The sequence below is a fragment of the Hyla sarda genome, chromosome 10, assembly GCF_029499605.1.
Source record: "Hyla sarda isolate aHylSar1 chromosome 10, aHylSar1.hap1, whole genome shotgun sequence".
Lineage (NCBI taxonomy): Eukaryota > Metazoa > Chordata > Amphibia > Anura > Hylidae > Hyla > Hyla sarda.
This window is the reverse complement of record NC_079198.1, coordinates 66,048,996-66,073,422: the sequence shown is the minus strand read 5'-3', so window position 1 is coordinate 66,073,422 and position 24,427 is coordinate 66,048,996. Positions and strand designations below refer to the sequence as shown.

General features: G+C 43.3%; 1 protein-coding gene across 2 annotated transcripts in view; it reads right to left on the bottom strand.

Moving 5' to 3' along the window:
- Window positions 1-5,171: 5,171 nt before the first annotated feature.
- LOC130293963 (toll-like receptor 13) overlaps window positions 5,172-24,427 on the bottom strand; it is a 54,290-nt gene continuing 35,034 nt past the window's right edge. The window contains exon 3 of one of the 2 annotated variants that reach the window (XM_056543295.1): window positions 5,172-6,542. In XM_056543295.1, the coding sequence (XP_056399270.1) occupies window positions 6,380-6,542 (163 nt within the window). In that variant the 3' untranslated portion in view covers window positions 5,172-6,379. Of the gene's footprint in view, window positions 6,543-6,879; window positions 6,929-24,427 lie in introns of those variants that run through there. The other variant, XM_056543297.1, reaches the window with a different exon arrangement.

Sequence of the window (24,427 nt, the reverse complement as noted above, 5' to 3'; positions counted from 1 at the left end):
GTCCATGTATTGACTACAGGGAACTTAACAAAAACCACGGTCAAGAACCGTTATCCGTTACCTCTCAGAACTTTTTGACCGTCTACGTGGTGCCAAGGTCTTCTCCAAGTTGGACTTAAAGGAGAACTCCGGTACAGGAAAATTGTCCTCCATACTGCCGGCAGTAAAAAAAATAAACAGGTACATACTTTCCTTCGCTCCCCCGATGCCTCCGGTAACCGGCTCCGGCCTCCGCCGCGATCCTCTTCCTGGTTGCCGGTGGTCGGCGAGTCATACTGCACTCAGCCAATCACTGGCCAAAGCGAAGTCCCGACTCGGCCGGCGATAGGCTGAGCGGCAGTGTGAGAATGCTTCAAGACACACAATTCTTCACTACACTGGCATCTGCTGCCGGGGCCGAAAATGTCACACTGCCGCTCAGCCTATCGCCGTCCAAGTTGGGACTTCGCTGCGGCTGGTGATTGGCTGAGTGCAGTATGACTCGCTGACCACCGGCAACCAGGAAGAGGATCATGGTGGAGTCCGGAGCCAGTTACCGGAGGCACCGGGGGAGCGAAGGAAGGTATGTACCTGTATTTGTTTTTACTGCCGGCAGTGTGGACAATAATCTTCTTATTCCGGAGTTCTCCTTTAAGTGGAGCGTATAACCTCATTCGTACCTGCAAGGGAGATGAATGGAAAATTACCTTCAATACTCGTGATGGACATTTTGAGTATCTCGTAATGCCTTTTGGTCTCTGCAATGCTCCAGCCATTTTTTAAAAGTTTGTCAATGATATATTCCGTGATCTTCTCTACACCTGTGTTGTCGTATACCTAGATGACATCCTGATCTTCTCTTCCAACTTAGAGTAGCATTGTACTCATGTTTGTCTGGTTCTTCAGATCATCTTTTACGGAAGAATAATCTCTACGCCAAACTGGAGAAATGTCTGTTCGAGAAGTCTAGTTATCCGTTTCTTGGCTACATTGTCTCTCATCGGGGCCTGCAGATGGATCCAGATAAGTTGTTTGCAGTGTTGGATTGGCCTCGTCCTTCGGGCCTATGTTCTATTCAATGCTTTCTGGCATCCGCTAACTATTATCGTCAATTTATCCCAAATTTTTCGTCCTTGGTTGCTCCAATTGTGGCTCTAACTAAGAAGGCTTCTTATCCTAAATCTTGGCCTCAAGAACCTGAAGAGGCCTTCTCCCGTTTAAAGTCTGCGTTTGCCTCTGCTTCCGTGCTTACAAGACCTGATCCGGAGAGGTCCTTTGCTTTGGAGGTTGATGCTTCATCTATTGAAGCGGGTGCCGTTCTTACTCAGAAAAACGCCAAGGGCAAGACTATAACTTGTGGGTTCTTCCCCAAGACATTCTCTCCTGTTGAAAGGAATTACTCCATTGGAGATCGTGAACTCCTCGCTATCAAGCTAGCTTTGGAGGAATGGCAACATTTATTGGAAGGTTCTTCTCATCTGGTCAGCATCTACTCTGACCATAAGAATCTTCTATACCTTCAGTCTGCTCAGCATTTGAACCCCCGTCAGGCAAGATGGTCACTGTTCTTTTCTAGGTTCAACTTCTTCATCCACTACCGTCCAGCAGACAAGAACATCAGAGCAGATGCTCTCTCCAGGTCCTCTGACATCATTGGTTTGGACTCAAGGCATATTATTCCTCCTGCCCGTTTGATTCCTGCCGCTCCTGCCAAAATTCAGCAAGTTCCTCTGGGAAAATCCTTTGTGCCCGCCAGATTGAGACGCAAAGTACTGAAATGGGGTCATTCTTCCTTGACAGTAGGGCATCCTGGAATACGCAAGCCTCTGCTTATAATCTCCCGGTACTACTGGTGGCCCCATCTTGAACGTAATGTTTCTGATTTTGTTTGTTCCTGTGAAACTTTTGCCCATGACAAAACCTCTCGACAGAGACCTGCAGGACTCTTACAGCCTTTACCCATTCCGGAGACTCCCTGGTCCCATATTGCCATGGATTTCATCACTGATTTGCCACCATCTCATAATAACACTGTCATCTGGGTCGTTGTAGATTGATTTTCCAAGATGGCTAATTTCATTCCTCTACCAGGTCTTCCTTCTGCTCCACAGTTGGCAAAGTACTTCTTGCTGCATGTCCTTCGTTTACATGGATTTCCCCAGCATATCGTTTCGGATCGTGGTGTGCAGTTTGTCTCTAAGTTTTTGTGGAGGAATAGAGAGGGCGCTACCTAGCACATTACCACTAAAAACCAGGGTGAACAAAGGTAATTGTAATGCTCACCCAGAATGTTACACTCGCCAAGTGTAACAATGGAAAAGAACTTGTGTGTGAGTATGCCGGCAGCCGGTCCACCTTCGGAAAGATGCACAAATAAACAGGGAGCCTCCAAGGAGGTGATGGACATAAGGAGGCGCTGGACACACTCGGAAGGTAGAATCAACTTTAATCACCCATCATGCAATGCGTTTCACAGATTATCTGCTTCATCAGGCATCTAAGTTTTGGTGGGCCCTGTGTAACCATCTGGACATCAAGCTGGACTTCTCCTCGTCAAGAGATCTTGGGAGCCTGAGGAGAATATCCTGGACTGTGACCTTCTCAAGAGTTTTCTGAGTCGTAAAAGGAGGGGGAGACGTTATGCACTCTGGCCGCACACGCTGGCTGTGAGCGCATGGTCCTCTTACCTGCTGCTGCCGGCGGGGCTGGGATTCACATTGTGGGATGTGCCCGCATGTGAACCCCAGTCCGTCACTCACCAGGTGCTTCTCCTGCCCCCGCCTCTGCTTCTCTGCTCTGGCATGCGTGTCCCCGTCTCCTAGGGCGCTCGCGCTGGAGCTTTAAGATTTAAAGGGCTCATTAGTGTAGTACACCTGTGGCTCATTGATAAATTCCTCCTTCCACACTTCCCTGCCAGAGCTTTGTTGCCTTGTGCCTGAGAGAAAGCATACCTGAGAGTTGCCTTGCCGTGTATCTGATCCTTTGCTCTGTGACCTGACCTTTCGACCTTGGTGCCGCCTGCCGCAACAAGTCCATCCTGATTTTCGGTGGGTTCTGGTGAAAACCAGCGGCACCTTAGACTCCGCTCCCTGGTACGGTCCGAGTCATCTGCCACACAGATCCAGCGGATCAACATCCACCAGTGTTCCTGTCTTCTGAAACGAGAGTGTTACAGTCCCTACTGAGTTGATCCAGAGGATGGCAAAAATCCCTCATACAAGGGTTAAAAATTCCTTCCCGACTCCAAATATGGAAATCAGAATAAATCCCTGTAAATTTAGTATCCATAACCAGTAATGTTATTACTCTCCATAAATGCATCCAGGCCCCTTTTAAACTCTTTTACTGAGTTTCCCATTACCACTCTCTCCGGAAGAGTTCCATAGTCTCACTGCTCTAAGAGTAAAGAATCCCCATCTGTGCTGGCATAGAAACCTTTCCTCTAAACGTAGAGTATGCCCTCTGTTATAGATATAGTTCTGGGTATAAATAGATCATGGGAGAGATCTCTCTACTGTCCCCTATTTATACATAGTTATTAGGTCTCCCCTAGGCCTTCTTTTTACTAAACTAAATAACCCCAATTCTGCTAATCTTTCTGGGTACTGTAGTCCTCCCATTCCCCGTATTACTCTGGTTGCCCTCTTTGAACCCTCTCTAGCTCCACTGTATCTTTCTTGTACACTAATGCCCAGTACTGTACACAGTATTCTATGTGTGGTCTGACTAGTGATTTGTACAGTGGTAGAATTATTTCCTCATCGTGATTTTATTTGCCTTGGCAGCAGCTGCTTGATATAGTATAGCGGAAAAGTAATTGTCCCCTTCCAGATCCAAATTTTGTATCGTAATTTCTCCTGAGTACAGAAATACCCCATATGTGGCACTAAACTGTTTCCTTGAAATACGACAGGAAACTCACTGTAAAACCGCCCGTGTAAATGTGCCCTGTACGTTCACATGGGGGGGGGGGGGGGGGCAAACCTCCAGCTGTTTCAAAACTACAACTCTCAGCATGCACTGCCAGACCATGCCTGCTGGGAGTTGTAGATTTGCAACAGCTGGAGGCACACTGGTTGGAAAACCTTCAGTTAGGTTCTGTTACCTAACTCAGTATTTTCCAACCAGTGTGCCTCCAGCTGTTGCAAAACTACAACTCCCAGCATGTACTGGGAGATGTAGTTATGCAACAGCTGGAGGTGCGCAACTACAACTCCCAGCATGCTGAGACAGCTGTTTGCTCTCTGGGCATTCTAGGATTTGCAGTTTTGCAACAGCTGGAGGGCTACAGTTTGGAGACCACTGCACAGTGGTCTCCAAACTGTGGCCCTCCAGATGTTGCAAAACTACAACTCCCAGCATGCCCAGACAGCTGTTTGCTGTCTGGGCATGCTGGGAGTTGTAGTTTTGCAAGTTTTTCTCATGTGCGAATATATGTTTAGACTATAAAGAAAATATATTTGCGCATATATGAATAATAATATAATTTCGTATATGTGAATATTTTCACAAACGCAAATTTTCGCATACGTGTAAAAAAGTCGCGAATATGCGAATTAAGCATATATATGACGAATATTCACACATATATACGCAAAATATCGCAAATTCGAATATGGCCTATGCCGCTCATTACTAAATTAGTGATAACCCTCAGAACATGTGCATATGATGTAAAGAAGCACTCCCACCTACAACATTACCTCAATATAACAGCCTTGAATTGTGCAAACTAGTGCACTAAAAGTTCAGGATAACATGCATCACGAACAACATCATATATATAATGCGTGATGCATGTTATCCTGCACTTTTGTATACAATTTGTTATAAAGGGGCTGTTATATTTTAGTATTGCGACATAGAAATATCCCATACAGTATGTTGCACTAAGAATACTAATGGACATATACATAGTCCTCAGGCATGACACCTAGTGAATATTGGGTCCTAAAATTTTATAGCATAATTTGTAGCTATCATTTTAAGTTTGCAGAGACTTTGGGCTACCTAAACATAAGAAATGTATATGACAGCCATCTAATGTACGTAACTGTACGCCCATTTGCAGGAATGGAACCCAAATGTGGGGAGAGGTTAAGCCTGACTGCTGTGGATGTAGAGCAGAATCAGTTTTCAGTCTTTAAATGTAAATAAGAAAGTTTTTATTTATTAACAGCAAGCAGAGACTTTAAAAAGGCCAATGAATTAACACACAAAGAATATTAGAACATTTGACACTTTTTATACAGTTATTATATAGTTATTATATCAAATAAAGATCTACAGCATTTTATTATTTCTTCTGTATTTTGATAGACACTTTTGATCCATGTTGTCTAGATCAGTGATTTCCAACCGCGGTGCCTTTCGGCACCGGCCGGTGTGCCCCGTGATTTTGGCCGCGATTTTTATTTTTTATCTTTTTTGTCTGGCGATCATGGCGGGCATTTTTTCCCCCTCCTCTGGCACCAAATCGTCCCCAACCCCCTCTCCCCCCTTCCCCCCACTCCCTAATTCTACTTGCAGATTTGCTGGGATCGCAAGGCCAGGAGCATTGCGTCACCTGTGGCTGTCCCGCCCATGACGCAGGGCGCTTCCAGCCGTAGAGGAGCAGCAGCAGCTGCCGTGTGACCGCCCACCCGCCGTTCACAAGGCTCGCCCGCCGTTCACGACGCCCGTCCACAACGCTCGTCACACATTGTGAGTCACACAATGATAGGAAGGAGGGAGGGAGGATGGGTGAGTGGATTTGCCATGGGCCTGGGGGAGAGGGAATGGTGATGATGATGATGTTTGGGGGCAGTTAATGGTGCTTGTGATACTGATGATGATGATTATGGTCCCTGGGGAGAGGAAATAATGGTGGTGGGGATGATGATTGGGAGGGAATGGTGCCTGTGATACTGATGATGATGATGATGGGCCTAGGGGAGAGGGAATAATGGTGATGGTGATGAGGATGAGGATGATGATGATGGGCCTAGGGGAAAGGGAATAATGGTGATGGTGATGGTGATGATGATGATGATGATGGGCCTGGGGGAGAGCAACCAACTTGGGCCAGAAATTTTTGACCACCACAAAGGTAAGCTTTTTTTCTCATTTTAAATGCTACAATGCTACTAATGATATAGGTATACTGCATACTGCTTACGTTAGCTTTATACTACTCAAATTGGCTTTTTTAGAGGTGTTTTTCATGATTTTTTTGTTTGGTGTGCCCCGCGGAAATGTTTTTTCTGGGGTCTGCCATGACCCGAAAAAGGTTGGGAAACACTGGTCTAGATAAATGCGTGTGTAGATATATACATCGTATTTGTCAGACTACTTGTGATTTAGACATCATTTCTGATCCTGGAAATAAAATACATTTGTACAATACATTCCCTCCATGTTGTCATTGAGCCACAGCTAGTTGTACTGTGTCCTCCTCATATGCACCGGAATCTAATGCTTTCCGAAGCTTGAACCAGAAGAATTCATTGCCCTCGGGGTCTTCAGGCCAGTTAATGTATGTATTCTGCTTTATCAGCTTCCGTAATTTGTGATAAGCAGAAAGTCTAAAAGAAATTGAACAACATAATGAGCTGTGAGGATCTCTGGCGGTGGGAATAAAAGCTTATCATAACACAAAAGATGTTCTCAGCACACAAAGGCCTCTATGGCTTTTTTTTTACTAATGGGATTTCTAAAAGCTGAACCATCATGAACCAGGACAGGACAGAATCCAAAGGAAGAAATAAAGCAGATGAAATCTTGGTCTCAGACACTCAGATGTCTTGCGCTAGTTCATCCAAGGACAGGAAACACATTTTTTGGAGAGATTATTGCTAGGATTGCTCAGCTCTACTGGAAATAGCACTTCATTTTCTGATCGTTCCAGCAGTATACAAATGTGGTGAGGCATCCGGGGAGTATTTATTTTATACATATTTTTATGCACAGGCTGGTGTAAAAAAGTGAGAGAAAAAAAACTATTTTCTTCCGCAGGAAATAAAGCTTCATAGAACTATGTCAGTAAAAAAGAAAGTTATTTATGCTACAACGCAGATAGACAAAAATGGAAACATTTACCGTATATACTCAAGTATAAGCCGACCCGAATATAAGCCGAGGCCCCTAATTTCACCCCAAAAACCCAGGAAAAGTTATTGACTCGACTATAAGCCTAGGGTGGGAAATACATCATCCCACCATGTCATCATCCAGAGCCCCATCATCATCCAGACCCCCATCATCATCCCTCCCTCTTCATCATCACCGCCTGTCAATCCCTTCATCAGTGGTCTTCAACCTGCGGACCTCCAGATGTTGCAAAACTACAACTCCCAGCATGCCCGGACAGCTAACGGCTGTCCGGGCATGCTGGGAGTTGTACTTTTGCAACCTCTGGAGGTCTGCAGGTTGAAGACCACTGCAGCCTTCGTCATCATCCAGACACCCCCTTTAGTTTTCTACTCACCTCCCCTCGGTGGGAAGGAAGGGTGAGCTGGTCCGGGCCATCTATGCTGCAGGGACCGTCCGGTGGGGAGGGTTAGTGATTCCGGGCTGTCCATTTTCACCAGGGGGCCTCTTCTCCGTGCTCCGGGCCCGGCCTCGGACTAGTGACGTTGCCTTGACGACGATGCACAGGGATGAAGGCCGCAGTGGTCTTCAACCTGCGGACCTCCAGAGGTTTCAAAACTACAACTCCCAGCATGCCCGGACAGCCGATGGCTGTCCGGGCATGCTGGGATTTGTAGTTTTGCAACATCTGGAGGTCCGCAGGTTGAAGACCACTGAGAAGGGATTGACAGGCGGAGAGTTCACTCGAGTATAAGCCGAGGGGGGCATTTTCAGCACGAAAAATCGTGCTGAAAAACTTTGCTTATACTTGAGTAAATACGGTAGCAGATTATTAAGGCCCTTTCAGGCTTTTTCATTAGAGTTAATATGTCTCATACCTGAATAACTAATATATTTACTATACACGTAGAGTAAAAGTTTAGCACCCCTGACAATTTCCATGATTTTCAATTATTAATAATTAGGTTTTTGGATCAGCAGGTATGCAAACACACATCTGGACAGATTCATTTTGGAAGAAGGTCCTGTGGACTGATGAAACAAATATAACACCATAAGAAAAATAAGGAAAGGATAGCCAGCGTGGAAAATGCAGAGTCCTGTTTATTGAATGAATGTCAAATGACACAAGAGAGTGAACACAATGACGTGTTTCAGACGATACAGCCCTTAGTCATAAGTCACATGACTAAGGACGGCAATGCCTGAAAAGCTTCATCGTGTTCACTCTCTTGTGTCATTTGACTTTTATTCAATAAAGAAGACTCTGCATTTTCCTCGCTGGCTATCCTTTCTTTACTTATATGGACTCTGGTGCTGCCATACACCTGCTGTGCTGTGGATAAGACTTACCTGCAGTGAGCTGGCCTATATATCTACTTTAAAATAAAAATAGGATAACTACCTACTCTTAACCAACACACAAAGGTGTAGTGTAGAAGTAATATAGAGTGGGGCAAAAAAGTATTTAGTCAGCCACCAATTGTGCAAGTTCTCCCACTTAAAAAGATGAGAGAAGCCTGTCATTTTCATCATAGATATACCTCAACTATGAGAGACATAATGAGAAAAAAAAATCTATAAAATCATATTGTTTGATTTTTAAAGAATTTATTTGTAAATGATGGTGGAAAATAAGCATTTGGTCACCTACAAAAAAGCAAGATTTCTGGCTCTCACAGACCTGTAACTTCTTCTCTAAGAGTCTCCTCTGTCCTCCACTCGTTACCTGTATTAATGGCCCCTGTTTGAGATTGTGGACAGGTGTCTTTTATACTGATAACAAGTTCAAACAGTCACACTTCAAACTGCACTATGGCCAAGACCAAAGAGCTGTCTAAGGACACCAGAAACAAAATTGTAGACCTGCTCCAGGCTGGAAAGACTGAATCTGCAATAGGCAAGTAGCTTGGTGGAATACATACAAGACCACTAATAATCTCCCTCGATCTGGGGCTCCAAGCAAGATCTCACCCTGTTGTGTCAAAAGGATCACAAGAACATTGAGCAAAAATCCCAGAACCATACGGGGGGGGGGGGGGGGTACGGGGTGAATTACCTGCAGAGAGCTGGGACCAAAGTAACAAAGGCTACCATCACTAACACACTATGCCGTCAGGGACTCGAATCATGCAGTGCCAGACGTGTCCCCCTGCTTAAGCCAGTACATGTCCAGGCCCATCTGAAGTTTGCTAGACAGCATTTGGATGATCCAGAAGATCCAGCAGTTTTTATGCTAAGGGACCAGGACGACTGATCAGTGTAAAGGAAAGAATGAATGGTGCCATGTATTGTGAGATTTTGAGTGAAAACCTCCTTCCATCAGCAAGGACACTGAAGAAGAAACATGGCTGGGTCTTTCAGCATGACAATGATTCCAAACACACAACCCGGGCAACGAAGAAGTGGCTTCGTAAGAAGAATTTCAAGGTCCTGGAGTGGTCTAGCCAGTCTCCAGAACTCAACCCCATAGAAAACCTTTGGAGGGAGTTGAAAGTCCGTGTTGCCCAGCGACAGCCCCAAAACATCACTGCTCTAGAGGAGATCTGCATGGAGGAATGGGCCAAAATACCAGCAATGGTGTGTGAAAACCTTATAAAGACTTACAGAAAACATTTTACCTCTGTCATTGCCAACAAAGGGTATATAACAAAGTATTGAGATGAAATTTTGTTGTTGGCCACATACATATTTTCCACCATAATTTGCAAATAAATTCTTTAAAAATCAGACAATGTGATTTTATGGATTTTTTTCTCATTATGTCTCTCATAGTTGAGGTATACCTATGATGAAAATTACAGGTCTCTCTCATATTTTTTAAGTGGAAGAACTTGCACAATTGGTGGCTGACTAAATACTTTTTTGACCCACTGTATAGCTCCAAACTAAAACACTACCACCAAAAACAATAAAGCATATCAATCTATCATCAGGGAGTACATTAAGGCTTTCACACTATTTGTTGCTCCGTTTTAAAGACCTGTTACAATGTCCCGTTAAGAAAACCCTTAAAACGGCCATTAAATGGCCACTACAAAATCCCAGTCTATGAGATTTTTTATCTATCTATCCATCCATCCATCCTAACATCTGAAGCAGTGTTCCTAAATCTTTGGCTCGCCAAAGGAGGGGAACCATTGATCTGAGTTACTGGATTCCTGAAAGTACTGTCTGGAGATGGAGAATAAAATATCCTAAAATCTGGTCTCTATGAATATTATCTCTCCACAGGGGAAATTCTATAATGTGCACAATTATATAATGGATTAAAGACATGATTAATAAAGCTGTTATGATGGCATTGTTGTTCTGTTTGTTGTAATGAAATTGAGGGAAATATATTAAGGCTTGTATACCAGTTTTTAGTGTAAAAAGGGCAAATATTTGTGACTTTTCTGTGTTTTACTCACTTTTGCATCTTCTCTACCAACCACCCCCCTTTTTACTATAAAGTACGTGGTTTAAGTTTAGTGAGGTTGTAACCATGTTTAATATATTATTTTAAAAAGTTCCACAAACTACACAACAAAAAAGTGCATTGAAAACTGCACAAATTGACCATGAGACAATTTGATAAATATTATGCAATTTAAACTGGTATAAAGGAGAAAGTGCAAGTAAAAAAAAAAAAAGTTGTAAAAAAAAAAGCTTCCTGAATTGTGCTAAGTTTGTGTTACGTAGTTACCCTTTCACTATTGGTGAAAGTAATAAAAAATACTTTGTGTGCAATAAATTTACCCATATATACTTCTTGTGGCAGCGCGATTCATCTCCCTTTTCTTGGATCTCCTTTTATCTATATTTGCGCCTGGATGCTGGGAGCCACAGCAGCCGCGATTACAGGATTCCTGATCAAGCGCTTTGAGTGTTGTGCCTCCATTCGCACAACTCGCATAGGTGAGTGCGTTTTGATTGGGCTCTTCACTATCTCATCCATCAGGTTCCATCCAGGGGCGCGCACCCTGTTCTATTTTGTATTATCTATACATATAACTCTTTTTTACCCCATTAATTCATGTGACCAAAACTGTATCTGCATCACTTAGTATGGTGATTCCTCTGTGACTTTTTGTGCAACTTTTTATCCCGTGCAACAAAATGTGCAACTTTTTAATAATGCTGTTTGTGAACTAGTCAGGGCTGGTGTAGATTTGCACCTAAGTTAGGGCAGTTGCGACAAAAGATGCGACAAACTGAAATCTGCATGATATCTACTAAAATCATGGCTTGGTATGTTCTTTTTGAAAAACTTTCTAAAGTAAAAGTTGCAATGAAAAGTCTCTAAACAGCATCTGAGACAAACTGTGAGACAAATGTACACCACAAAACCAGGGTAAAACCATTGATAAATTCCCACCAATGTGGGTATGTGTGTATGTTCCAGCATCACTTCCAAACCACACATGTAACTTATATGTCAACAACACCCAAATAGAAAGCCTGTGAGCCCTGATTCCCCTTCTCCCACTCAAACAGAAAGCCTTTGAGTCCTTCCTTTCCGTTCTACTCATAGAACAAATGCCTGTGAGTCCTTCTCCCCCCTCCCTAACCAGAGAGAATGCTATGGAATCACAACAAACTTAGATCATAGTGTAATAAATCACTCTATTAACTGAAGGGTAATTCTCCTGACAGCAAGGCACAGACTTGGAAGAGCGTAAACAGTTAAATGCCAGGAGCTGGAGAAAAAGGGACACCCTTGGGTATCTGAAATCTGTAGAATAGGGGTTCCCTGTGTGCTCTACTCTAACCTTTGCAATGCCTCTAAGGGTCTATTCACATGGCAGAATTCTGCCTGAGATGAAAGCCCAATACACTTCTATGGGTTTCCGCACTCCCACTGATACTTCAGAATTTCCGCTTGCGGAACTCTGCATGCAAAAATTCCGGAGTGTCAACAGGAGTGCGGAATCCTATAGAAGTGTATTAGGCTTTCATTTTGGAAATTCTGCCGTGCGAATAGACCCTTAGGGTACGTTCACACTGCGGAATGCCTGCAGAATTCCATGAGTAGAATTCCGCACAGTGGACAGTACCATCAATGTGAATGTGTCTTCCGCAAGACCCGTTCACACTGCGGAATTTCAGCGGCAGACAATTCTGTCGCTGAAATTGTTCAGTGCAAAGTAAGAACATGTTCATTCTTTGCACGGAATTCCATGAGTACTGCATAGCAGTCAATGGTGATGGCGCAATGCCCCACGGTCCTACCGCTGAAGTATTTTTGGCGCCAGCCATATGACGGAATCTCTGCAGTGTGAACATACCTTTAGGGTCAAAAAAGTCTCTTTTCACTAAGGAGTTAGTCACTAGGTATGCTGCAATGCCCTCTGCGTGATGGAGGTTTTGTGGATACATTGCAAATGACATTCTAGGATTCACTTCTAATTTTGTGGGAGCTTCCTTTTTGCCCCCACATGGTCCCAGGCAAAGTATTTGATGCTGGTTTTCCTTTTATGATAAAGGCCACATTTGCAGTGGGCACATTTATAAGGGCTCACAGGGGGAAGCAGGACTTAGAGACCTTCACAGTGAGTCCTGGCAGCATATAAACCATCATAGAAACTATATATTCCTGGGTTCAGTATCTTCTCTATCCTCTGTTGTCCTCAGACTAAGGGCTTGTTCACACTGCGGACCTTCCTCTTGTGAATTTCCCATTGCTTTCAATGCCATTATTTTCAATCTCCATCTCCCTACGAGCGACATGTACACACTAAATGTACTTAAATGTAATCCTATTGCATCTATTTGGCTCTCATTACACTACTTAATTTACAAGATTACCTGTGTGTACAGCTTACATACAGATCTGGAGTATTCAGTTGAATAGTTAAAGTCCAAATCCACCCAAAATAGTCTTCTGATGCTATAAAAACATACCTATGAACAAATCACTACTGGAAAAAAAATCTGTCATATACTAATGATTTTCAAATCTTTAGAATGGCCACAAAATCTGCAAATCTTTTTTTCTGCAGAATATAAAACCCTTTTACATCAATTGTACTTTCCCTTACTTGAAAAAGAATAAACAAGGATAAAATATCCATCCCTGAACTGGAATCTACATGCAGTATAAATCATGGGAACACGAACATGAGAACATGACACCACTTGTGTTGGAACATGAAGTTTATATGTGCAATTTTACAGGAAACGCTATTTACCCATTATTTGATATGTCCTTCCAACCTTGTGTTTGACTTTAAATTTGAACGCTGGTACTTAACAGCTTATCCCCTATCCACAGAAGGGGATCATTTTGAAAACAAATCTTTAGAACATGGGGTGGTGGCAGGAGATTGTGTTCGCATCGGTTGGACCCCCTCAATCAGATACATATCCTGTGGAAAGGGGATAAGCAGTTAAGTACTGCAGTTTCCCTTTAACTTTCCTTTCCCACTGCTGCGATTTTAGTTCTTTTGTTTTAGTTTTTTCCTGCCTTGCTTTCTGAAATCCAGTAGATTTTTATTATTCCAAAAAATGTATGTATTCAAATTTTTCTTTTATTATACAAGCTGTACTTTATTGGCACCCTTTATGTCATCACATAATATATTGTGGAACAAAAATTAGGGAGAAAAACACAGTTTTGAGTGGGGGTTTCATTTTCTTACTGTGTGGCGAAAATGAAGTTAACTTTATTTTGCAGGTAAGTACAGCAATAACAAATTTATAAAGTTTTAAAAAACGCTGAACAAAAATTGCCTTTGCATTGCCATATTCTGATCCCCATAGCTTTTTTATTTGCCTATCTAAGAGACTGTGGAAAATGTGTTTGTAGTGCAGTAATCTGCAGTAATCCTGGATCTCCTCATACCTCACCAACAGCACATTCAGTGTTTCCCTCTCTCATGCTACCTCTTCACCTCGCCATCTCTCTGTTGGAGTCCCCCAAGGCTCTGTCCTGGGGCTCCTACTCTTCTCCATCTACACCCTCGGCCTGGAACAATTTATATAATTCCATGGCTTCAAGTACCATCTCCATGCTGATGACACTCAAATCTACCTCTCTGGCCATGATGTCACTTCCCTTCTATCGAAAATCCCAGATTGTCTGTCAGCTCTTTCTTCTATTTTCTCCTCCCGCTTTGTCAAACTCTGCATGGAGAAAATGGAATTCCCCCATCCTGCTCCAAATCCCCACCCGGTCTATAAATCACAGTAAATGGTTCTACCCTCTCTCCAGCACCCCAAGTCCTCTGCCTTGGGGTCACTTTTGACTCAGCATTGTCTTTGAATCCACGCATCCAAGCCCTCACCAATGTCTGTCACCTTCACCTCAACTACATCTCTCAAATCTGCTTATTCCTTAACTTTGACCCAACTAAACTATTGGTACATGCCCTCATCATCTCCTCTCTCTCTATTGCAATATCCTCCTCTGCGGCCTTACATCAAAAACACTTGCTACCATTGAATCCATCCTAAACACCGCTGCCTGACTAATCCACCTCTCACCTCGATTCTCCTCTGCCTCTCTCCTGTACCAATCTCTTCACTGGGTAATCGTTCCCCAACAAATTCAATTTAACCCCTTAAGGACGGAGCGTTTTTCTGTTTTTGCACTTTCATTTTTTCTTCCTTACCTTTTAAAAATCATAACCCATTCAATTTTGCACCTAAAAATCCATATGATGGCTTATTTTTTGCGCCACCAATTCTACTTTGTAATGACATCAGTAATGACATTTGTAATCACATTTTACCCCAAAATCTACAGTGAAATGGAAAAAAAAATAATTGTGCAACAAAATGGAAGAAAAAAAGCCATTTTGTAACTTTTGAGGGCTTCCGTTTCTACACAGTACATTTTTCGTAAAAAATGACACCTTCTCTTTATTCTGTAGGTCTATACAATTAAAATGATACCCTACTAATATAGGTTTGATTTTGTCGTACTTCTGAAAAAAATCATAACTACATGCAGGAAAATGTATACGTTTAAAATTGTCATCTTCTGACCCCTATAACTTTTTTATTTTTCCACGTACGGGGCGGTTTCAGGCCCAAGGCCTGATTATTAAAATCCTATATGTGTATTATAATTATAACTGTGTGTGATGGATCATCCAAGACATGGGTGAGAGGTCATTCAGACTGTGGGTTTGTGTATAGCATTTTATTTGGGGTCGGGCTGTTTGATTACATCTCCTTTGAAGTCAAAGGCTTTTTTGAAGTCATGCACTCTGGTCCCATCCTATAATAAAACAGATAAGGGGCCAGGAAGAGAGAAGACCCCCTGGTGGGATCAGAGGGGAGGGGGGAATGGAGTCTCCCTCCCAAGAAAGCAGATATGATATTTAAAAACAATGCTAGACTCAGGGTGTTCAATGCTGTGCAACAAGCTGACAAGACCATCCTAAGAACAGCTGGACTCTCTCTCTCTCTCATGGACTGATACCATCATGCTGTAAGAACTTCATCTTTTGTTTTCTGAACTAGCCTAGCTGGTAGCTTGGTAGCAAGCCCATACCACCCCCAAACAAATGGTCTTTGTGAGAGGTTCAATGGGACCTTGAAACAAATGCTGAAAACCTTTGTAGAATCAGAGGGCAGAGACTGGGAAAAGTATTTACCCCATCTGTTATTCGCTTACAGGGAGGTACCCCAAGAGTCTACAGGTTTCTCGCCCTTTGAATTATTGTATGGTCGTAAAGTGCGGGGACCCCTAGATTTAGTAAGGGGAGAATGGGAAGGGGGGCTACATGCCCCTGAGACTTCTCTGGTGGAGTATGTTCTGAGATTCAGGGACAGGATACAGGCATTGACTGGGCTGGTACATGACAACCTCACAGCAGCACAGTCCAGGCAGAAGTACTGGTATGATCGCAAGGGACAGGGTCTATGAAGTAGGACAGAAGGTAATGGTTCTGAACCCCATCAGGCAGAATAAGTTGCAGGCCGCCTTGGAGGCCTTCCCCATTCTGCAGCGCCTAGAACCCACATATGTAGTTGCTCTTGATGAGAAAGGTCAGAGGCAGATACAGTACCACATTAATATGCTAAAGGCATACTATGACCCTGAGGAGGTGGTACTCAGTGTATGCAGTGCACCAGAGGAAGGGCTGGGTAGTGATCCCCTACTGGACCTAGTGGAGGAAGCTAAGAGCCAGGGATCCCTTCAGGATGTGGAGATCAATCCACAGCTCTCAGAGGAAAGAAAGAGGCAGCTAAGTCAGGTACTAGGCCGCTTCAGTGCCACCTTTACTGGGAAGCCAGGGCGAACTACTCTAGCCACCCATCATGTTGATACGGGGGACCAGCCACCGCTAAGACAGGTAGCCTACCGGGTATCCCCAGAGGTAAAGTCCCATATACACAAGGAGATTGAGGACATGTTGAAGTTAGGGGTAATTAAGAAGTCAAAAAGCCCTTGGGCCTCCCCAGTAGTTCTGGTGCCTAAAAAAGACAAATCTACTATGTTCTGTGTGAATTACAGAAGGTTAAATGCTGTCACTACCTTTGATGCATACCCTATGCCCAGAATAGATGAACTACTTGATCAGCTAGCAGGTTCCCAATATGTGACTATCATGGATTTAAGCCGAGGGTAATGGCAGATCCCTATGACCCCAGAGGCCCAGGAGCGGTCAGCCTTTATCACTCCCTTTGGGTTGTTTGAGTGCTGTGTCATGCCTTTTGGGATGAAAAATGCCCCAGCCACTTTCCAACGACTGGTTGATCAGCTGCTAGAGGGCCATAGGGAATACACCGTGGCATACTTAGATGATATTGCCATATTCAGCAAGACCTGGGAGGAGCACCTGATTCACCTGGGCAAGGTGGTGCAGCAAATAGCTGAGGCAGGGCTTACCATATAACCAGAAAGGTGTCAAGTTGGCATGACAGAAGTGCAGTATCTAGGACATAGGGTAGGAGGAGGGTCCCTACGCCCTGAGGTCAGTAAGGTGGAGTCTATTATGGCCTGGTCAATTCCTAAGACCACAAAGCAGGTCATGTCCTTTTTGGGTACTGCAGGGTATTATCGTAGATTTGTCCCAGATTATAGTAAGATAGCAAAACCTCTCACAGATTTGACAAAAAAGAAGGTGTCCAAGCAAATTACCTGGACTGAGGATTGTGATAAGTCCTTCATTGCCCTCAAGACTGCACTGTCCAACTCTCCGGTCCTCCAGGCCCCAGATTTCAGTAGGAGGTTTGTGGTACAAACAGATGCTTCCAATTTTGGTCTGAGGGCTGTTCTTAGCCAAGTAAACTCCAATGGAAAAGAACACCCCATTCTCTACCTGAGTAGGAAGCTATTGCCTAGAAAAGGGGCCTATGCGGTCATAGAGAAGGAATGTCTAGCTGTGGTTTGGGCTTTGCAAAAATTACAGCCATACCTGTATGGCAGGGATTTTACTGTCATAACTGATCACAACCCTCTACATTGGAGTGTCAGGTAACAATGGCAAACAGCTTCGCTGGAGTCATCCTCCAACAATATAATTTCACTGTCCAACACAGAAAAGGAAGCCTGCATCAAAATGCAGATGGATTATCGCATCAGGGAGAAATAGATGGTTAATGGAGACAGATCTATCAGCCTGGAGAGGCAAGATCTCTCTGTCTCCATCTTAAGGGGGAGGTGTCAGGCCCAAGGCTTGATTATTAAAATCATATATGTGTATTATAATTATAACTGTGTGTGATGCATCATCCAAGACATGCGTGAGAGGTCATTCAGACTGTGGGTTTGTGTATTGCATTTTTTTGGGGTTGGGCTGTTTGTTTACATCTCCTTTGAAGTCAAAGGCTTTTTTGAAGTCATGCACTCTGGTCCTATCCTATAATCAATCAGATAAGGGGCCAGGAAGAGAGAAGACCCCCTGGTGGGATCAGAGGGGAGGGGGGAATGGAGTCTCCCTCCCAAGAAAGCAGATATGATATTTAAAAACAATGCTAGACTCAGGGTGTTCAATGCTGTGCAACAAGACCATCCTAAGAACAGCTGGACTCTCTCTCTCTCATGGACTGATACTATCATGCTGTAAGAACTTCATCTTTTGTTTTCTGAACTTGCCTTGCAAAACTCTTTTATATATTTTTGTAACTGTATGTCATTTGTTTCTGTATTTTTATATAGTCAGCACTGTGATAAATGTTTAATTAATCAGCTCTGGTCTTTGATCTCTAAATATATGAGCTCACCTTTCTGAAGGCAGCTCTGGTGGAAACACGTTTATCTAAGGGTTAATTTGGTGACTTGCTGGGACTAGTAGTGGATACCCAAAGGTCTGGCGGCTTTAACCCTTGCACCATCACACTCTCTCTAATGTCTTGGCTGGACCGATAGGGTGTGACCGTGACAGGGGGTATTAGGGCTCCTTTTTTGCGACGTGATCTGAAGTTTTTAGCGTTACCATTTTTGTTTTGATTGGACTTTTTAATCGCTTTTTATTAATTCTTTATGTTATAAAAAGGCACGTACGCCATTGATCATGCGGATTAGTTAATGATATATTTTTATTGTTTGGACATTTACGCACGCGGAGTTACCACATATGTTTATTTTTATTTACACAGTTTTTATTTATGGGAAAAGGGGGGTGATTCACACTTTTATTAGGGAAAGGGTTAAATGATCTTTATTAACTTTTTTATTTTTACTTTTTTTTGCAATGTTATAGCCCCCATAGGGGGCTATAGCATGCAGTACATTGATTCAATACACTGATCACTGCCATTGCATTCAATGGCAGGGATCAGTGTTATTGGCGGTTGATTGCTCAAGCCTGGATTTCAGGCTTGTAGCAATCAATCGCCATTCGGACGCACAGGAGACAGGTGAGGGGACCTTGTGCTGCGTCCTAGCTGATCGGGACATCACGATTTTATCGCGATGGTCCCGATCAGCCTGACTGAGTAGCCGGGATGCTTTTACTTTCACTTTTACACGTGGCGATCAACTTTGATCGTCGCGTCTATAGAGTTAATGCCGGGCATCAGCCCGATCGGCGATGTCCGGCATTAGCGTGGGTCCTGGTTGCTTATCGCAACCGGAACCCACCGGGTATGATGCATTATACAGGGCGGGCCATTTATATGGATACGCCTTAATAAAATGAGAATGGTTGGTGATATAAACTTTCTGTTTGTGACACATTAGTATATGTGAGGGGGGAAACTTTTCAAGATGGGTGGTGACCACGGTGACCATTTTGAATCCAAGGGGGTCCATTTGAGGTTCATGTGACACATCAAACGTTATAAGGAATTTTACAACAATGATGTGCTTGGTTTTAACATAACTTTATTCTTTCATGAGTTATTTACAAGTTTATGACCACTTATAAAATGTGTTCAATGTGCTGCCCATTGTGTTGGATTGTCAATGCAACCCTTATCTCCCACTTTTCCCACACTGATAGCAACACCACAGGAGAAATGCTAGCACAGGTTTCCAGTATCCGTAGTTTCAGGTGCTGCACATCTCGTATCTTCACAGCATAGACAATTGCCTTCAGATGACCCCAAAGATAAAAGTCTAAGGGAGTCAGATCGGGAGACCTTGAGGGCCATTCAACTGGCCCACGATGACCAATCTACTTTCCAGGAAACTGTTGATCTAGGAATGCTCGGACCTGACACCCATAATGTGGTGGTGCACCATCTTGCTGGAAAAACTCAGGGAACGTGCCAGCTTTAGTGCATAAAAAGGGAAACACATCATCATGTAGCAATTTTGCTTATCCAGTGGCCTTGAGGTTTCCATTGATGAAGAATGGCCCCACTATCTTTGTACCCCATATACCACACCATACCATCAATTTTTGTGTTCCAACAGTCTTGGAGGGATCTATCCAATGTGGGTTAGTGTCAGACCAATAGCAGTGGTTTTGTTTGTTAACTTCACCATTCACATAAAAGTTTGCCTCATGACTGAACAAAATCTTCTGCGTAAACTGAGGGTCCTGTTCCAATTTTTGTTTTGCCCATTCTGCAGCACCTGAAACTACGGATACTGGAAGCCTGTGCTAGCATTTCTCCTGCGGTGTTGCTATCAGTGTGTGAAGAGTGGAAGAAGAGGGTTGCATTGACAATCCAACACAATGGGCAGCACATTGAACACATTTTATAAGTGGTCAGAAACTTATAAATAACTCATGAAAGAATAAAGTTACGTTAAAACCAAGAACATCATTGTTTTTCTTGTGAAATTCCCAATAAGTTTGATGTGTCACATGACCCTCTTCCTATTGGAAAAACAAAAGTTGGATTCAAAATGGCCGACTTCAAAATGGCCGTCATGGTCACCATCCATCTTGAAAAGTTTCCCCCCCTCACATATACTAATGTGCCACAAACAGGAAGTTAATATCACCAAGCATTCCCATTTTATTAAGGTGTATCCATATAAATGGCCCACCCTATAAATATCCATATAAATGGCCTGATGAAGCTGGTTATCCAGCGAAACGCGTTGCATGCCGGGTAAATAAACCATTTTACCTTTGAAGTCCTGTGCGCTGCCTCTATCCTGGTTTGCTCCCTGGAGGGATCCGTTCAATTTCTTCGCCTTTGTGCCCAGGAGCAGCTGCCGCTCTTCGCCCGTTGCAGGGTTATTTCACGCCTTCACCATAGTTGTACTTGGTCGTAGTACAACCAGACTTGGTGAGCAAGTTTTTCTTGTCTTTTATCTTTGCTTTTACATTACGTTATCACACTAGGAGCGCTCTCCTTGTCTGTCTATCCATATAAATGGCACACCCTGTATATGGGGACGCGCATATGGACGTTCATAAACGTCCATATGGGGCAAGGGGTTAAACTGTTCACCATGACATATAAGGCCATCCACAACCTGTCCCCTCCATACATCTCTGACCTGGTCTCCTTATACCGCCCTGCATGTAATCTTCGAGCATTTCAAGACATCCGTCTATGCTCCCCCCTGGTCCACACTTCTTATGACCATCTCCAAGACTTCTCCCGAGTTTCCTCCATACACTGGAGCTCGCTAAATCGGCACAACCAGCTCATCTGGCTCTCACCCACCATCAAGACCTTCAAAAGCAACCTGAAGAATCATCTATTCACGCAAGTCTACGACCTTCAATAACCCTGGTGCCACTGCACTTTTAATGGTTACTTCCCCACCTGCTCACAGATTACTTGCTGTCCCCCTCAACTACTGTTTCTTTCCCCTCTCCTTGTAGATTGTAAGCCCTTGCGTTAAGGGCCCTCTTCCCTCTATGTCAGTCCACAAGTTTATCTGTGTAATGCTCAATGTTTCCATGTTAGTGTTATGTACTGTTAAATTTATCATATGTAAAGTGCCCTGGAACCAAGTACGCTATATAAATAAATAATTAATAATAATGGTAATCTGCAGTTTTTATTGAAACCATGTTCATTCCAGGGGTAGATGGGACTTTTTGATCACTTTTTATTTATTTATTTATTTATTTATTTTTACTGCATTTATTGTGCAGAATAAATAGCATTATAGTTTTTTTTATAGTTTGGACATTTTCTAACAATGATGTTAATTTTTTTTGGAGAAAAAAGGCATATCTGTTAAGCATAATCAGCAAACACAATATAACGACAGAATGTGCAATGGCACACAGCTGCAAAGAGCAAATTCTATACATAAAAAGTGGAAGTGAAAATAGTTACATTTACAGGCATAAAATGCATTGCGTACCAACAAAGTGATGATATGCCAGAGAGCCATGGGAACACCAGCCCCTACAGTAAAAGAGCGCCCTTTTTAGTTGCTGTGTTTGTCCTATTTTATGTATTACAATGTTTATAGTGGGTTATTTTTTTATTAATACAATTTATACTCTTACATATATATTACATTGAGTCCCTTGTAAAATTATTATTATTTTTTTAAATAGGGCTAATCTAAATTTTCAAACACACACGCACATATTCATGCCCCAGTGCAAGAACTGTTACAGCCCCCAGCTATAATGATTCATTTAAAACACTGGTCTTCTCCTATAGGAAAAAGAGACCTTATTATTTTTTTTTAATTTTTAGTAAAGTGACCTTGTTCCTTTTTTACCCACATATGGGTGTAGAGAAACTCTAGAAAATGTACTGCTGTGGATGATCTACAGAAAAAGTCCCAGGATGTCTTCAACTACTGTATAGAGATCTGGTTGTCAAATATAAATAAACACCACCACCTAGAGGCTATTACAGGTTATTGCATTTTACTAGAATAACTGTTTTAAGTAAAGAGTGCCTGCAACTACAGATTATATTTTTGACCTGGTCCTTCACATTACAATATTGTCCATAATCCAAATCCCATTCACCACATAATTAACAAAATAAAAAATTATACAATACAATGACCTAGTGACTGGAACACTAAACTACTATCTACAGTAAGACCTCTTTGAGAAGACATTTAAATATTGCATAAAAGGATGTGTAAGATACAAGAAAACTGCCATGTTATCTCTATTCTGTGGTTCATTACGATTAGAGATGAGTGAACTTTTGAAAAATTCGATTCGGCCGATTCACCAAATTTTCCAAAATTTTTTAGTTTGATCCGAATTTATCCGTGGCGAATCTGTATTAAAAACAGCTATTTCTTGCCTACAGAGAGCCTCAATAGGGGTGTAGAACACTTTGCTTTGTTCTAACACGCATAAGGAGTGTGCTGTGTTAGTGAAATAATACAGTTATTCAGTATGGCGTGCAGATTACAGGAATCACTATTAGAATCACTGCCATAGAGCGTCTGGATGTGGCAGCAGGGAGACCATATGGCGTCAAAATTGAAGAGAGTAAATAGATTTTTTAATGTAATTTTTATTTAATTTAATTCGAATGTATTTACATTTTTTGAGTTCCCATTCTGGTGAGCATTGAGCTGGCGGTTTGCTGCCACCTGTTTGTGGCAGCATGAGGAGACCATATAGTGTCTAAATGGCACAGCCTGGAGGTGTCAGAAGCATGAGGAGACCATATAGTGGCTGAATGGTACAGCCTATAGTTGGCTAAATCATGAGGAGACCATATAGTGGCTGAATGGCACAGCCTGGAGTTTGTGGTAGCATGAGGAGACCATATAGTGACTGAATGGCACAGCCTGGAGGTGGCTGAAGTATGAGGAGACCATATAGTGGCTGAATTGCACAGCCTGGAGTTGGCGGCAGCAGAATCAGGAGTCCTGAAAGTGACCCAGTGAAAGAGTGGTGCGGCGGGTGGCAAAACCAGTACCCGGTGATGAAGGTGGGTGAAAAAAGGTCTGATGCGGAGGAATGTTTGTAACTGGGGAGCAGCGCCTTAAATCTGTTTGGCACTATCCATATTTGTTAAGTGTTGGTGTGGCACCATGGTCAATCTACTCATATGCATCAGACATTGGTGGGGGGAAATCCTGGCTGATCCATGCCTGATTAATCTTCACAAAAGGTCAGTCTCTCCACATTTTTCATGGACAGACGAGTTCTCCTTGGGGTGACTATGGCCCCCACCGCACTAAATACCCGCTCTGATGGTACACTATTGGCCGGACAGGACAGCTTTTCCAGGGCAAACTCTACTAGTTGCTGCCACAAATCAAGTTTGGCTTCCCAGAAGTTCAGTGGATCTTCTAAGTGTGTTGGTATGGGCATGTCAAGGTATGCTACCACCTGCTGGTTCAGGTCCTGCTCCAGGTCTACCTGCTGCTGGTGAGTTGCTTCAATATGCAGGTGTAAAAAGATACTCATCAGCAACTGTAGACTCAGGCTGCTGCTAATGGTGTTACTGCTCCTACCACCCCACCCCTCCCCAGCAGCCATGACAGTAGAAGGTGAGCACATAGGGCCCCCCCGATTCAGACCTGCGATAGGATGGACGATGACGCTGATAAGCATCGGCCAACTGACTACATAGGGTGGCTCTGTAGCAGGTCAGCTTGTCCTCCCTCTCAGTGGGTGTAAAAAAGGCCCCTATTTTGTGGCGGTAGCAAGGGTCCAATAAGTTGGAGAGCCAGAAGTCATCCCGCTGCCGAATGGTGACAATTCGGCTATCACTACGCAAGCAAGTGAGCATGCATCGTGCCATTTGCGCAAGTGACTCGGAGGGACTGCCTGCCTCCATCTCCACTGCATACTGCCACAGTGTGTCTGTGAAAAATAGAAAAGCAAAAGAAGGAGGACAGCGCCTCGTGTAATTCCGATGATATATATCAAAGCGAAGGATTAAGTAGTCTGCTCACCTTGAGTGAACCTTGGGTTCATGCATGTAACCCCTCCGTGTTGGGGTAGTGAGCGGTAGTCCGGAGCTGCAGCCTGCGGGTTGCGGCCGATGTCCTCGCAGGGATCGGCAGAGGTCTTGGAACAAAGTACGGTATGAAGAAACAGGAAAAAACCCTTTTCATCGGCGCTGCTCGATGTCATTGTGTCCATCCGCT